The sequence below is a fragment of the Anarhichas minor genome, unplaced genomic scaffold (genome assembly GCF_050575085.1).
Source record: "Anarhichas minor isolate MPS153535 unplaced genomic scaffold, ASM5057508v1 ptg000068l, whole genome shotgun sequence".
NCBI lineage: Eukaryota > Metazoa > Chordata > Actinopteri > Perciformes > Anarhichadidae > Anarhichas > Anarhichas minor.
This window is the reverse complement of record NW_027466514.1, coordinates 180,242-197,039: the sequence shown is the minus strand read 5'-3', so window position 1 is coordinate 197,039 and position 16,798 is coordinate 180,242. Positions and strand designations below refer to the sequence as shown.

At 42.9% G+C, this 16,798-nt stretch overlaps 1 protein-coding gene and 1 long non-coding RNA gene across 2 annotated transcripts; both read left to right on the top strand.

Annotated features, from left to right (window-relative positions):
* Window positions 1-966: 966 nt before the first annotated feature.
* Window positions 967-5,044, top strand: LOC142934369 (uncharacterized). Its single transcript, XR_012947719.1, has 4 exons — window positions 967-1,842; window positions 1,949-2,093; window positions 4,874-4,955; window positions 5,031-5,044. It is a non-coding gene; the product is annotated as an uncharacterized LOC142934369 (long non-coding RNA).
* A 5-nt stretch (window positions 5,045-5,049) lies between these two features.
* Window positions 5,050-16,318, top strand: LOC142934365 (protein NLRC3-like). Its single transcript, XM_076078917.1, has 8 exons — window positions 5,050-5,186; window positions 9,720-9,798; window positions 9,954-10,179; window positions 10,322-12,137; window positions 12,234-12,407; window positions 12,558-12,731; window positions 14,536-14,582; window positions 14,722-16,318. Exons 1-8 carry the CDS (start codon window positions 5,119-5,121, stop codon window positions 15,315-15,317), a joined length of 3,180 nt encoding a protein of 1,059 aa, XP_075935032.1. The 5' UTR covers window positions 5,050-5,118; the 3' UTR covers window positions 15,318-16,318.
* Window positions 16,319-16,798: the final 480 nt, after the last annotated feature.

Below are 16,798 nucleotides of genomic sequence, written 5' to 3'. Positions count from 1 at the left end.
CTGAGCTTCAATGCTGTTCTTCAGTCTGATGTCAGTCACTAACTTGGTTGGCTCAGATAGTGTTGATGCTCTGCTGGTTTATCATGCTTGGTGTTCATGTGATTACAGGACTTAGACATCAGCTGTTGTGTTTTTGATGAAGCAGTAGGGGTCAGATTAGCATCTAAATGTAGAGTGATAGGGTCAATTAACTTTATACAAAACATAAGGCAAAAGAAAAGGAACATTGATTGAAACATTAAAAACAGTCATTAAAACACTAAAAAGCAGTGTAAGAAATACAATACAGAAGTGAAATGCAGAAATTGATTAATATCCGTGAATCTGGTTCAATTAAAGGCAGCAAACAGAAAGTCTTCAGTCTTGATTTAAAAAAGTCGTGCATGACTTCGCGATGGCTGCTGCGACTACTGAATCAGTGTTGAAAAGGTTTCACAGCCAAGCTGAGCGAGGTAATGCTAGCTTAACATGTTGGTAAGAAAACAAAACGATTAATTTGAACTCCACGAACTAACTAGTCAGTAAGTTTGATCAACAACTAATAGCGCAAAAGTGGTATTTACATAAGCGTTCTCATTTTGGCCTTCAGAAATCTGCAGCCACATTATCTACTCTATGTATTTATTATAAACTATGAGGGCATTACCTGAACTGACAGATTTGATAGTGACTGACTGTCAATGGGTATGTTATCAGGGCGGCTGGACATAACTTATGTCTAAAGAACTCTGCTGCAAGTTACAGTCCTGCTCTCAAATGACCAACTCACTTTTTGCTTTTACTTTTGCGTAACAATGAACGTAGGATTGGGATTTTGGGAAATAGTTTAGTCCTTCCAATTGCTAGTGGTCATTTAGATTTTTGGGGAAAAAATGGCAGATATGTTATATATTATATATTATATATTATATACATATATATTGAAAGAGCAGTTCTGTGTAGCACCAGGGAGAAGAATATGTTCCAGCAAAAGAAGACAACTGTTGATCTTTCATCAGATGTGAAGAAGATGTGCTCTCTACTTCAGATCAGGTGCGTTGTTGTAGCTCACTAGCTTTGGTCATGGCTAACAAGCACTATGTATACGCCTTACCAGCATCAACAGGACACCTTTACAAAGTACTGCTTGAATGATTGCTAGTACACAGTACTGATGTCATTGCATAGACAGGTTATAGGTTTTGTCTGAACATGCTGTTGGTCTTTTGTGCATTCAGAGCAACAACAACTAAACTAATTGCTTGTATGTGAACACGTACAGTACTTTGTTAATAAAGCTGACTCTGGTAAAGGTGACATTGTTCCTCAAGTTCTCCAAAAACATATCTTTGACATTTCTGTTCAGCATTCTCCTGTTCTTGTCAGCATACATACATTATGCACAATAATACTATTTTGAATAGTTGTCGTGGCATTCTGGTGTAGGATTACTACACCACCTGAGTTTGGTTCCAATATACAATATAAATATGAGAACCAGGACATGGAGCCAGATGGTAGCATCATTAAACAAGAAGTACTTCATGAGATCAGGAGTCTGTATGCTTAAGCAGTAATACTTGTTGGATGGTTTAACCTCTTAAAGGATTTACTACCTTCAGTAGACTCTATAGGTCTATGCTCCATGAAACATGCTTCCAACCTGGAGGTGGAATAAACCCACTGTGTGTTATTAACAATGTGACGTACTGATCTGCAGCAGGCCTCTTAGTGTGTGTGCAGCTTGTTAAACATTAACTGATATCAGGTGAGTGTCACACAGAGCAAAGGTTGACTCAGGTGAGTCCGGCTTCATTGGGGAGTTTTTAACGTCACAGATGGCAGCACAGAGGATCTCACCTGGTGAGTAGAAACAACTGGAATATCAATTAAAACAACCAAACGTGTGTAATTGTAAAGAAGTCCACATTGTCAGATTGATGAGTAAAGACTGATTATTACTCCTCAGGTGTTTGCTGACTGTTCAGGTGATCAGCTGGAACACAATCACTGTTTGTTACCAAAGTCACCAGCTGACCTGAGCTGAACACAATCTATTCCACCAGTAGAATCTGTGACGGGAGACCGTCAACCCACGAGCACACACACCTCAGGTGAGTAATGACACGGAGGTTACTGTTGGAAGTGTTTCATCATGATGCTGAACTCTAAACAATCTGCTTTAAAACGCTGTGAAGTCTTCTACAGTGTAAATCATTGATGCTGACACTGAGAAACATGTTGATGCCTTTTATGATTCTAACAACAGACTGAAGGGTTTGAAGATCAGACTAAAGGTGAACGAGGAAGTTAGATCATCCTCCGATAAATATTACAACGGCTATAAAAACAACACGAGTACAAGTTTTACCAGCGTTGATAAAACATTAACTTTGTACCACCGTCAGCTCTGTTACTGCTGCTACTCAGAGTACAAGCTCCTACAGGACATTTATATTCAGAGAAGATTAAAGATGAAATGCTGTTTATAGCTCACCAGCTTCAAACTTAATCATTATATTCAAATGTATTTATTTTGTCTGAGAGTTACGAAATGCTTTTGAGAACATTAAAAATGTGTTTAATTCTATTGAACTCATGAAAAATTAAATATAGAATTTGTCACTGGTCTTTAAAGGCCTTGTGTATATTTGACAACAATACATCTTGTTTACATATTTATATTGATATTGTAACTTCAGGTTTTTAATATTATCTATGTGTACATCCGTTTCCTGCCACTTATCCAGATTGCATTAGTGGACCACATTATTATTTAACTGTTAGAATTCTAGTAATTCTGCTTTTATAGCTAAAAACAGTTCTCATTAAATCTACATGGAATGTTCCTTCTGAACCCGTTTAACACCAAAACCAGACATAGTTTGTTAAATGAGTGTAAAGTCAGATTAGTTTGAGTTGTTGAAACACATCAGACTACAGTAATGAAAGAACGGTCAACACCGATCAGAGCCTCGTGACATCACTGAGTGAGAAACATGTGATCAAGACCTTTATAGTTCCTAGTCTCTGATCTGTGATCATGTTTCATTGTAAACAACCAATCAGAGGAGAGCTAGTAACGTTAGCAGCACCGCTAACGGCTAACCAACGGGAGGAGAGCTAGTAACGTTAGCAGCACCGCTAACGGCTAACCAACGGGAGGAGAGCTAGTAACGTTAGCAGCACCGCTAACGGCTAACCAACAGGAGGAGAGCTAGTAACGTTAGCAGCACCGCTAACGGCTAACCAACAGGAGGAGAGCTAGTAACGTTAGCAGCACCGCTAACGGCTAACCAACGGGAGGAGAGCTAGTAACGTTAGCAGCACCGCTAACGGCTAACCAACAGGAGGTTCACTTCAGTTACATTATGATGCCTTCAGGCTCTGCTCAGTGAACATGAGAACTGGCTGAAGGTACATTATGACGTTATCTTGATGTGTTCACATGTCATCTGTAAAATGTAGCTTTGGTGATGAACTTGAATAAATCCAGTAGTTTGAAGATGTTTTCACGTTAATATAAAATAGATATTAGAGATGAATTATGAGCTGTTTAACTTCTAACACGAGCTATAAGAACATTATTATACTTCAGTAAACATAATAATAAAAATATTTATTATAATCAATACATTTCTTTTTAATTTCCTTCTCAGTTGAATTGTGTGTTTTTATGAAAACAACACAAGAGATGACTTTATTGTCCCGAAGGACATTTGGACACAGAGAGTGTCTGCTGTTAAACAAATACAAAAATAATGTGTCGCCAGTCTTGACTCGTCCTGACTTTAAGAGACTTTGAGGATCTTAAGTTACTCTTCTGTTCCTTAACGTAAACTAAAAGACACACGATGCTTTACTTTGAAATCCGGACCGGAAGTACTGATTGGAGGGATGTACGGTAGCTTTAGAGCGGACGATGACGTCATACGGTACCTATGAAACTTCATTTAGATTAGAACCAGAACTCAGTGGTTATATTTATTATTACTGTGATGATTATGATGATGATGATGATTATTATAATTACAAGTATTATCATTATGATTATATGATGATGATTCTTATAATTATTATCGTTATTATTATTATCGTTATTATTATTATCGTTATTATTATTATTACTAACGTACTTTAACTCCTAGAGATTTAACCTGATGGACTTCAGATCCGATCAATCTGCTCTTGAGACCTTTACAGTGAAAAGTGATCAAAAGATCATAAAGTTATGAACTATGAACAGGTGACATGTCACAATAAAGGTTGCACACTACATTGTGACAACACATCAGTAAACATCTGCAGATGAGAGCTCACAGTGTTTCATTGAAGGGTTCAACTAACAGCCAGTTGAGCCCACTTTCCTCTCTCAGCCTCTGGATTCACTGCCGGTCCTTTTCTCTGGACTCCTCACTCGTCTCCTCTGCCAACGTGTTCTACTAGATTACTGTCAGACCTCCAGGAGACACAGAGAGTTTAGAGAGCTGCTTTTACTTTGACAGTCTGTTATCTTACAAACACTGAAGCACGTTCACAGCTTACGTTTCTTCCTGTTTGTAGCTGCTTCCTGCTCTGACTGGATGTAGTAGACGTGGAAACAGAGGAACATTTCAAACGTTGAAGAGCTTTTCAAAGTCACTCAAATAGAAGTGAAAAGTGACGTCATCCCCAAAGAAAGGCCAATAAAAAGCCAGATGAAGAGTCTTCCTCTCGTCTTCAAACAAGCCAACAGACTGAAGAGCATTGTGAACGTCATCTCTTAGAGAGGACTCTGCAGCTCAGAGTGACAACAACATGGAAACTGTCCCATGAGTGTCTTTAGTATTGAGGTGAATGAGCTGTGTGTGTTTGTCATGATGAAGAGAAATAATGTTGTTGTGTTTGTGTGAAGGTGTGGACTCTGCTATGAATCAGTGTGAGGACAGAGAGGAGGGAGTCCCTCCCTCTAAGACCAGCCACACCAAAGCTCAGAGGTGAGATGACCATCTCTACCTGTCCATGACTCAAAGTCTTTCATTCACTGACTCTGTTTCTACACATGTGACCAGCATCCATCAGGGACCTGGACCTGGACCTGGTCCTGGACCTGGACCTGAACATGAACCTGAATCTGGTCCTGAACCCAGCTGTGTGTCCATGAAGAGTGACCGGTCTATGGGTCGTCCTATATACTTCAAAGATGGACGCCACTCTGTTGATGAAAGGTGAGAATTTCATACTGATGATGATGATGATGATGATGATGATGATAACTTTATTTAAATAGCACCTTTTCAAAATAAAGTGACAAAGTGCTTCACAATAAAACGTGAAAGCAAATAAGAAACACAATCAAACAGTAAAATAAGATTTAAATAAATAAAATATGTCAGATGTAAAATAAGTCAAACAGTAAAAGTGAGTCTTCAGAAGAGGTTTAAAGAGGAACCTGAACGTTCCGGCCTTAGATTAGCAGGAAGAGAGTTCCACAGCTGAGGGGCCGGACAGCAAAGGCCCGTTAGTACGGTGTGGTGTAGGAACTACACTGAAAAAAAAAGAAGTGACATTTACTTGAAAAAAGCTAGGTAACAATTTTCACTCAGGAATTCTCAAGTTAAATTTACTTACTAGTAAGAATTGTTTTTAACTTTTACTTGAATATTTCTCCCTTAGACATAAAATGTACTTAGCCTTTGATAGTAATCTTTACTCAGGCTACCTTTGCATCTAATTACAAAACTCCAGTAAAATCAATTCAGTGTTTCATGTATATTTAACTCGCTTTACTTTACTTTTTCTATTGAGAAATATTAAGTAATATTTACACAATATATCTTTTATCTACTACTTCTCTACACAACTGTTCAAATATGAATGTTGCATTTTTTAAACTGGGCTACTGTTATTTAATGAAATCGTCTTAACATCAGGCTTCTACACAACATCTTTAAACTGCAGCAGCTTTACTTGTTAACTGGTGAAAGAGGTCACTGCTGACAGACACACAAATACCAACATATAGAATCTGGTTGGCATTGCCAGACAAAACATTTCTAAATCAGTGCTGCCAATAAGAAATTTAAGAACACAAACGTTTAGTCATTTAACAAACGCTTTTAATTTGATACGATGGGTATTGCTTGACAACACTTAGATACACAGATGAAGCCCATGAGCAGAAGGCGGGCCTTTGCCACACTTTGACAGTCATCAAGAACCTCTCTTCCCTCCATGACGACGAACACATCGTCAGGAGTGAAGCCTTTCTGTGTTGCATTTCCATGGATCTTCATGATTCAATGACATCTTTGAAATTCAAATTTACTAATGTTCATTTTTACGTCATCGAGTCTGATGTGTTCTCAAAAAAGGACAATAGTGGAGGAAACTATTGAATGTGTTCAAATGCGTCATTGTGTATCTATTCTCAGTGTATATGAGCCCAACATCATTTTATATAATGTTAATATATGATATCTAAACTTTACCAGGCTGGGTGAATCCAGCATGGGTCTTGGTTCCTGCAGCTCCGCCCTTTGTCCCAAGTATCTCCAGAAAGTTGGTCGTGCAATTGTCCAATTTCGACAAGAAGGTTCGCTCCAGATGAACTGTGGTTATTCTTCTGAACTCCTCATTGATCTGAAACAAAAGACAATAAAACAACATGATCAAGATGAGGTACCTAAAACAATGAATGCAGTAGTCCTCCCAGTATAATGCAGCAACACAAACTACGACTTCAAATGTATATGTCGAGTTAAACTATAACAGTACTAAGTTGAGTTTACTTTGCGTCAACTGTTGATGTCAACTTGCTGAGAGTCAACGTCCTTTAATATCCTGTGAAATATATAGAGAATTATGTTAAAACATGAACATTAAATCTGGATTTGGCTTCAGTCTTCATATCGATAGCATGTTTTATCCCCACACAAAAAACCAGCACATGAACAAGTCACCATGAGGTTCATACTGAGATACACAGCAGGCCTGGTCATGTTGATATGTGACACTAACTCAACACAGTACTGGCACCTTGTTTCATGCCCAAAGCCTTCATCATCAAGGACACCGCACTGGATAGAGACATAAGAGACCAGTTTAAACCTGATGACAGAAATATAAGTTGCTGTAAAAATATGTCAGAATATGATAGTGACAAAATATTGTTAAGTGTATTAGACTCGCTCTAAAGTCACTAACTCCACCACACATGGGATATGTGTCAGCACAGGACCAGAGTGTGCTTGTTGCTGCTCAGCTATGACTCCCCGTCTTGTCACATTTCCCTCATTCGACCTCGGCTGCACTTGAGGATGTGAGAGAGCGCGCTGTGTGCTGACTCAGCACAGCAAAGCACCTGTGTGGCAGAAGTGAGCTTCACTTAACTCAGTGGTTCTCAAACTCTTTCTGTCGCGCCCCACTTTGGAGGAAGGATAATGTTCATGCCCCACCGCCCCAACAAAACTGTAACAAAATGGTCCATGTTGACCTCCACCTTTATCCAGGCCCAGCTCCACCTTTATCCAGGCCCACCTCCACCTTTATCCAGGCCCACCTCCACCTTTATCCAGGCCCAGCTCCACCTTTATCCAGGCCCACCTCCACCTTTATCCAGGCCCACCTCCACCTTTATCCAGACCCAGCTCCACCTTTATCCAGGCCCACCTCCACCTTTATCCAGGCCCACCTCCACCTTTATCCAGACCCAGCTCCACCTTTATCCAGGCCCAGCTCCACCTTTATCCAGGCCCAGCTCCACCTTTATCCAGACCCAGCTCCACCTTTATCCAGGCCCAGCTCCACCTTTATCCAGGCCCAGCAACACCTTTATCCAGACCCAGCTCCACCTTTATCCAGGCCCAGCTCCACCTTTATCCAGGCCCAGCTCCACCTTTATCCAGGCCCAGCTCCACCTTTATCCAGACCCAGCTCCACCTTTATCCAGACCCAGCTCCACCTTTATCCAGGCCCAGCTCCACCTTTATCCAGACCCAGCTCCACCTTTATCCAGCTCCACCTTTATCCAGGCCCAGCTCCACTTTTATCCAGGCCCAGCTCCACCTTTATCCAGACCCAGCTCCACCTTTATCCAGGCCCAGCTCCACCTTTATCCAGGCCCAGCTCCACCTTTATCCAGGCCCAGCAACACCTTTATCCAGGCCCAGCAACACCTTTATCCAGGCCCAGCTCCACTCACAGCTCAGCCCTGCATCAAGCTGCGCTACAGACAGCCTCCTCTTCATGAAGCTCTTTGACCTCATCATCATCATCTCATCATCATCATCTCATTCTACTTTGAGTTAAAACAAACAACCTGCAACCAGATGCGCCGGTGTTCCGGTTTAACGTTAACGAGTGACCTCGTGAACTGAACCGGAACACGGGAGGAGGGGGGGGGGGGGGCTGCATGTTTCATCACGTTACGTTTTTTCCTCCTACATCGTGATAATGACGAACGTTAACAGTCGACAAAGTTCCGCATGCAGTGGACGTTAACTTAACCCAGCAAGTCTGAACGGTAACGGAACATAACGGAACTTAAACTGTAACGGAGGGAAAGACGCTGTAGACATCTGAACGCTGATTGGCCAAGACTCCACACGTCACATCAGAGATGTTTTATTGTGAAGATCACGACATCACCTTTTCTCCTCGTCTCACTCCAATCTGAGAAACGCTGGCTGGCCAGTTGACCCCCTCCCCCCCCCAAAAAAAAAAAAAGCTCTACGGATCTACACGATGATATATTTTGATTCAAAACGGCGAATTTCGCCGAAAAGCGACAAGTTTGCAGGTATGAATACAGTTCTTGAAATAAAAACATTCTGCATTTCCCCCTGCGCCCCACCTGCAATACCGCCGCGCCCCACTAGAGGGGCGCGCCCCACAGTTTGAGAACCACTGACTTAACCGAAGTAATTTGGCCCTCCCCTCCCCCCACGCGGACGGAGCGCAGCTGGTCGAGCAACGTGTCCCCAGGCCAACAACTTTTCAAGGGAGAACCCTGTAACATCGTGACCAAAACCACCAAAAACAGCCACAAAATGTAGCGCGTGAGCCATATCTGTAATGCTGCCCCAAGTTAGCTAGCACGATAGCCTAACTAGCTAGCACGCTAAACTGACCAGTTCACTACTCTTCAGTGTTCACGACTCAAACACAGACTTGACCGAAGGCTCAACAGCAACGTAGATTCACATCGTAGATTCGTAGATTCACATCATCCACATAGAAACCAACCCAGAGCACAAGGTCTAAGGTGAGTCCTCTGTCATGCCTCGGTTGATTCACAAACTGTCTCAAACTAAAAGAATCTAAGAGTTTGATAAAGTCAGAGGTGAACGAGGAAGAGGAGCAGCAAACATGGATATGAAAATCACCAAGAATAAGAACTCTGTCATATTGTTCCATAATGAAAGATCAACAGTAAGATTAGTGGGTCTGCAAATACAACTAAGATATTCAAAGCAGGAGAAGCAGCCGATCCAGAGAGAGGAACGACTGAGAACATTTCTGTGAATCACAGCATGACTCAATAAGAGGTGCATTCCTCAGAGCTAGTCCAACATTCTGTGATCATAAAAAAGTCAACATTGTCGTGATAATTGGCAAAAATCATGCGATTAATCGCGATTCAAATTTTTTATCGTTGCCCAACACTAATCATGACAGAACACAACATCTTTAACTGATTGTTGTATTTGTGTTAATGGTACAAACACAATGTGAGTTGATTGTTCATGATTCCTCCACAGAGAGGACCAGGAGAGCTCAGAGGTTCCCAGAGGTCAGTCTGCCCAGCAGCATCAAACACACCTGGACTCCATATTTATGGTCTGTACATGTACAACTACTGTTACATCTATTGTGTTCACAATCATCTCCATGCTGCACTTTGTAGACCAGTGGATCGTCAGTCTGTCCAACATGGATCTGATGTTTGGTTCCATGGTTTTAGTTTGTGTCATTCATAGAATATTCTGTTCCAGCTGCTGGAGGAGAACATCGTCACTTTTGTGAAGAACGAGCTGAAGAAGATCCAGAAGGTTGTGAGTTCAGATTACCCAGAATGCTTAGATCAGAGGGAGGATGAGGAGGTGCTGGACGGTGAGGATGAAGAGCAGAGGAGGAGCAGCAGAGAGGCATTTGTGAAGATCACAATGAACTTCCTGAGGAGAATGAAGCAGGAGGAGCTGGCTGACTGTCTGCAGAGCAGTAAGAGGATTTCTCTAAAGATTTAACATGCTGGATCAATGGGACGTTTACTAACGTCTCAAGAGATGGACCAACATGTATTCAGATATGTTGACATATTTGTCTAATAATTTATTCATTGATGTTATTTGTTTTTATTCAGGAAGTCATTCAGGACTTCCTGCAGCAGATTGTCAGCGTGAACTCAAATGTAACCTGAAGAAGAAGTTCCAGTGTGTGTTTGAGGGGATCGCTAAAGCAGGAAAGCCAACCCTTCTGACTCAGATGTACACAGAGCTCTACATCACAGAGGGAGGGACTGCAGGGGTCAATGATGAACATGAGGTCAGACAGATTGAAACAGCATCCAGGAAACCACACAGACCAGAAACAACCATCAGACAAGAAGACCTCTTTAAAGCCTCACCTGGAGGAGAGGAACCAATCAGAACAGTGATGACAAAGGGAGTGGCTGGCATTGGGAAAACAGTCTTAACACAGAAGTTCACTCTGGACTGGGCTGAAGACAAAGAAAACCAGGACATACAGTTCACATTTCCATTCACTTTCAGAGAGCTGAATGTGCTGAAAGAGAAGAAGTTCAGCTTGGTGGAACTTGTTCATCACTTCTTCAGTGAAACCAAAGAAGCAGGAATCTGCAGGTTTGAAGAGTTCCTGGTTCTGTTCATCTTTGACGGTCTGGATGAGTGTCGACTTCCTCTGGACTTCCACCACAATGAGGTCCTGACTGATGTTACAGAGTCCACCTCACTGGATGTGCTGCTGACAAACCTCTTCAGGGGGAAACTGCTTCCCTCTGCTCGCCTCTGGATAACCACACGACCTGCAGCAGCCAATCAGATCCCTCCTGAGTGTGTTGGCATGGTGACAGAGGTCAGAGGGTTCACTGACCCACAGAAGGAGGAGTACTTCAGGAAGAGATTCAGAGATGAGGAGCAGGCCAGCAGGATCATCTCCCACATCAAGACCTCACGAAGCCTCCACATCATGTGCCACATCCCAGTCTTCTGCTGCATCACTGCTACAGTTCTGGAGGATGTGTTGAAGACCAGAGAGGGAGGAGAGCTGCCCAAGACCCTGACTGAGATGTACATCCACTTCCTGGTGGTTCAGTCCAAACTGAAGAAGGTCAAGTATGATGGAGGAGCTGAGACAGATCCACACTGGAGTCCAGAGAGCAGGGAGATGACTGAGTCTCTGGGAAAACTGGCTTTTGATCAGCTGCAGAAAGGCAACCTGATCTTCTATGAATCCGACCTGACAGAGTGTGGCATCGATATCAGAGCAGCCTCAGTGTACTCAGGAGTGTTCACACAGATCTTTAGAGAGGAGAGAGGACTGTACCAGGACACGGTCTTCTGCTTCATCCATCTGAGTGTTCAGGAGTTTCTGGCTGCTCTTCATGTCCATCTGACCTTCATCAACTCTGGAGTCAATCTGCTGTCAGAAGAACAAACAACCTCCCGTTGGTCTGAAGTCTCTAGAGGCAAACATGAACTAACACATCTCTACCAGAGTGCTGTGGACAAGGCCTTACTGAGTCCAAATGGACACCTGGACTTGTTCCTGCGCTTCCTCCTGGGTCTTTCTCTGGAGACCAATCAGACTCTCCTACGAGGTCTGTTGACACAGACAGGAAGTAGCTCACAGACCAATCAGGAAACAGTCCAGTACATCAAGAAGAAGATCAGTGAGGATGTGTCTCCAGAGAGAAGCATCAATCTGTTCCACTGTCTGAATGAACTGAATGATGGTTCTCTAGTGGAGGAGATCCAACAGTCCCTGAGTTCAGGACGTCTCTCCACAGATGAACTGTCTCCTGCTCAGTGGTCAGCTCTGGTCTTCATCTTACTGTCATCAGAAAAAGATCTGGACGTGTTTGACCTGAATAAATACTCTGCTTCAGAGGAGGCTCTTCTGAGGCTGCTGCCAGTGGTCAAAGCCTCCAACAAAGCTCTGTAAGTACAGAGAGAGTTAGATTCATATATCATAACTTAAATACGCTGCTATCTTTTCTACTTATTGTTTATTTTTCTTCATCATTGTCTCTTCAGACTGAGTGGCTGTAACCTCTCAGAGAGAAGCTGTGAAGCTCTGTCCTCAGTTCTCAGCTCCCAGTCCTCTAGTCTGAGAGAGATGGACCTGAGTAACAACAACCTGCAGGATTCAGGAGTGAAGATGCTGTCTGGAGGACTGGAGAGTCCACATTGTACACTGGAGACTCTCAGGTGACCCTGTGAATTACTTTTATTGGACTAAGTACTAAGTTTAAAGTTTACACACAAACAGCTTGGTGATGACAGTAATAAACATAAACCTTCCAGCCCTCACAGTTCCCTCAGATCATGTGACATGTGTGTTGTTTTGTGTGTTTGCAGCCTGTCAGGCTGTCTGATCACAGAGGAAGGCTGTGCTTCTCTGGTCTCAGCTCTGAGCTCCAACCCCTCCCATCTGAGAGAGCTGGACCTGAGCTACAATCATCCAGGAGACTCAGGAGTGAACCTGCTGTCTGATGGACTGAAGGATCCACACTGGAGACTGGAAACTCTCAGGTATGAAGAGGCCTGCTGCAGCCACAGACAATCAGTCTGATGGAGGAGGTAGAGCTGGAGACCTTTTCTCTGTCACACTGTCAGCCTGGTTAATATGACCCTGACCCACCAAGCTGACCTCAAACTACCAGAGACTCATCAGACTGTTTGTGTCCCACATCAGACCATCAATACAGACAGAAGTAGTCAGGGAACAGTAGCCAGGATGAGCCCAAACAGGGAGGGAAGGTGATGAAACTGTTGTTTTTCTGGAGCGTTGTCTTGTTTCAACATTAGAAAATAGGACAGTGGTGTATCCTGACACGCTGACGGGCATCATGGTGGGTTGACATGAGTCAACGTCGTCACGCTGCAGGTTTGTGGGCTCATATCAAACAATAGTTGATGTTTTGATGCTCGTGTGTGTTGCCCTTTAGTCCAGACATTATTGTGAAAAGACAAACAGACAGAAACAATCTGTTTAAAGCGTCTTGATGAATCATCACAATAGGAATGTTTTCATGTTTTAAAGGAGTTCAGCTTTACCTGGTTGTGGTTTGTTTTGCACTGAGAGCCAGTTCCCTGGCTGATAAGAGTCGACTTGTTGAAACTACAGGTGACAGTCGGCCACAGACGCTCAGTGAAGAACCAACAGCTGGTTGTGGACATGGTGTGTCAGAGCCCAAAGAGGTTTATTGAGGACTGGACCAAAGTTCTAGGGGGACACAGGCAGTGCTCTGTGGCTGCAGACGGACTTGAACTGTAATATTTTCACCCCCAGATTACAGATGATAGAAACCAGTGTTGACTGTTGCTAGGAGACGGGATGTGAACAGCTTTGTACATCCAACCATCCCCCCCGACCTCCTCCATCAGAGGGTTTGTGGCGCTGTAGTGATTTCAGGATACTTCCTCCTTTACTTCTGAGAGACAACAGTCATTATTACACAAACACAAGAGGTCACTTGTCAGGACCAAAACATCAACAATTAATACTTCTATATTGACAACGGATCAGCTGACTGTGTGATGGTGAAGAGTCGTGTGGTGGTGATGAACCCACAGAGAACTGTCTCCATCTCTGCAGCTCTACACAGCGTTTTAGCCTCTTTTAGCTCCTAGTTTTGGTTCTGCAGCACATTTCCTGTTTGGTTGAGTCTCAGTGTTTCCAGCAGCAGCTGTTTTCATCCAACAAGCTGTGATGAAGCCACTGTTCACTACCTGCTCAGCAGCAAACAGCAGACAGACTCAGTTAGAGACGAGCTGGTGAACATAGTGGAGCATTTAGCAGCTAAAGAGACAGATGTTTCCCTCAGGAGGTGCTGGAGACCAAACACAGAGCTACAAGAGAGAGAGTAGTGGACTTCCATTCATCAGGAGACACAAAGACTCCTGATGAGTCATCATGTTGATGTGTAACTGCTGGATGTGGAAGCAGCTGTTGATATCATGTGAGACACAACTACTTTATAAGCTGATAAGATGTCACATGTTGTGTTCACAGCTTGTTTTCACTGAACCACAAGTGGACAAAGAAATCAATAGATGCAGGTTTAAACATGTGATTCACTGACTGACTGTAGAGGAAACTGAGTGTGAAATGGATGATGATGGTCAATATAATACTGATAATAATACATCATGAATAAGTGAACATAATGAGCTGTCGTCATGGGCCAATCAGAAGAAGCTCCAGTGAAGTCAAAGAGTATGAGCTGATGAATAATAAGTGCTCCATGTGAACATGAATAACAAAGCTCTGTGTGTGTGAGAGCGATGTAATGTCCATGTCTCCATGCTGCTCTGACCCCCCTCCTCCTTTCAGGGTGGAGCCTGCTGGAGTCCGATGGTCCAGACCAGGTCTGAGGAAGTGTAAGTGTGCTTTGAGTTTGATTCATGGAAACAAAGCATCTTCAAACTGTGACATCACTCATTCACATCTCTGATGTCATCATCAAACACATGATAGATTAATAACTGCAGCTGTATTGTGTCTTGTTCTCTCCATCAGATTCCTGTGAACTCACACTCGACACAAACACAGTACACAGAAACCTCACACTGTCTGACAACAACAGGAAGGTGACATGTGTGGAGGAGGTTCAGTCATATCCTGATCATCCAGACAGGTTTAACTACTGGCCTCAGCTGCTGTGTAGAACTGGTCTGACTGGTCGCTGTTACTGGGAGGTCGAGTGGAGAGGAGAGGTTTTTATATCAGTGAGTTACAGAGGAATCAGAAGGAGAGGAGACAGTAAAGACTGTGTGTTTGGAGAGAATGATCAGTCCTGGTGTCTGAGATGCTCTAGTGATGGTTACTATGTCTATCACAATCAGACAAGAACACCCATCTCTTCCTCCTCCTCCTCCTCCTCCTCCTCTGGTAGAGTAGCAGTGTATGTGGACTGTCCTGCTGGCTCTCTGTCCTTCTACAGAGTCTCCTCTGACACACTGATCCACCTCCACACCTTCAACACCACATTCACTGAACCTCTTTATCCTGGCTTTGGGTTCAGGTTCAGGTCTGGTCCCTCAGTGTCTCTGTGTTCTCTGGAGGAGGGAGAGTCTCCTCCTGCTAGAGGAACCTCCTCTCTGCTGACCAGATAGTTCAGTGTGTACAGGATCACACACAGCTGATGTGAGTTGGTACCAACCTGATCTCTCAGTGGTTGTAGATGCAGTTGGAGCAGGTGAGGGGTACCTGAGCTGGTCTGGACTCTGGGGGGTTGAGAGCTCTCTGGGACTTGTGGTGTTGCAGATGGATGTGTGAAAGAGCTGAGCGAGGTCCATGTAATGACCTGAAATGATGTGTTGTCTGAGAGAAGCTGTGAAACATCTTTGACTTTGTGTAGAAAACTGAACTTTGTTGTCTTGAAACATTTGTTTGTGTTCAGAAAAACCTCCGAATGTCAAACAAGAGTCTTTCTGGATCAAATTCAGCATCTGTGGAACAAGAACCACAAGTTGTGAAGAGTTGTTTCGATTTGAACAAACTAAATTCATCTTCTTTGATCATCGTGTAACAAATGAACAAACTTAGAGAAGTGACGTTGAGATCAAAAGAAATCAAAGTTTTGGATGATTCTAGATAATAAAGCACATAAACATCACGTCAAAGCAGAAATGTCCAAATCCATCAGAACACTATCACATGAAGGATTAGTTCAATGCAGCGTCGTTCTTCACGTGGTGTTGTTCACTTTGACTTCATTCATCACTGACTGTGTGCTAGTTTGATGAAACTCATAGAAACAAATCAAAAGAGACAAAAGAAGTTTGAACCAAACTACTGATCAAGAACCAACTCAGCTGTTGATTCAATTAAGATATATTATAATGCAGAATGTGTCATGATTTAACTTTTCATTCTTTGGTTTGTATTCTTACTGATCATGTGTTCATTTAATGATGATCATGTTTCACTGATCTTCATTCATGTGTTCATGTGTGATGTGTGACGAGGCTTATTGGTGATCTGAACTTTTGAGGTTTTTGACATTTTATCTTTTATTTTCTTTACTTTTCACATCATCTGTTTCTGTAACCTTTAATCTTTTTATTGTATAAACCAAATAAAACTGGTTTGTATTTTGTACATTCCAACCAAAGTCCAGTGTTGCTGGTCTCTGAGGGAGTCTGCGTAGTCTCCAATATGAATATCACATGACTGATGAACAATGAGGAGGCGTGTCTACTGTTAAAACACTTCCTGGAAGTCTGTTCCCGTGCGTCCTCGCTCATGTCTCCTCAGAGATCCCTCCTCCATCCTCTCTCCTCTCTCCTCGATCCTCCGAGCTAAGTAAGAGCTTTAAGTCAGCCGTCAATAAGGAGGAGCAGAACAACTTCCGGTTCAAGCGAGGATCGAGGAAATGACAAATAAGAGACTTGGGATGTACCCAGGAAGTGTTTTAACAGAAGACACGCCCCCTCATTGTTCATCAGTCATGTGATTGGACGCTGCAGCCGATCGGACTGATGAGATGTTCAACATGTAAACAGTGAAGACGGATCACAGATTAAACTCTAGTTTATATTTGATTAGTTTTCTGATTCAACATCTGGTTTAAATAAATGTTCATTGTAGTCTG

Excerpts from the sequence above, each read along its gene's own strand:
- LOC142934365 (XM_076078917.1), top strand. The coding sequence starts at position 5,119 with ATGAAGAGTGACCGGTCTATGGGTCGTCCTATATACTTCAAAGATGGA. Across the intron at positions 5,187-9,719 it reads CGCCACTCTGTTGATGAAAG|AGAGGACCAGGAGAGCTCAG; the intron begins GTGAGAATTTCA and ends ATTCCTCCACAG. Across the intron at positions 14,583-14,721 it reads CAGACCAGGTCTGAGGAAGT|ATTCCTGTGAACTCACACTC; the intron begins GTAAGTGTGCTT and ends TCTCTCCATCAG.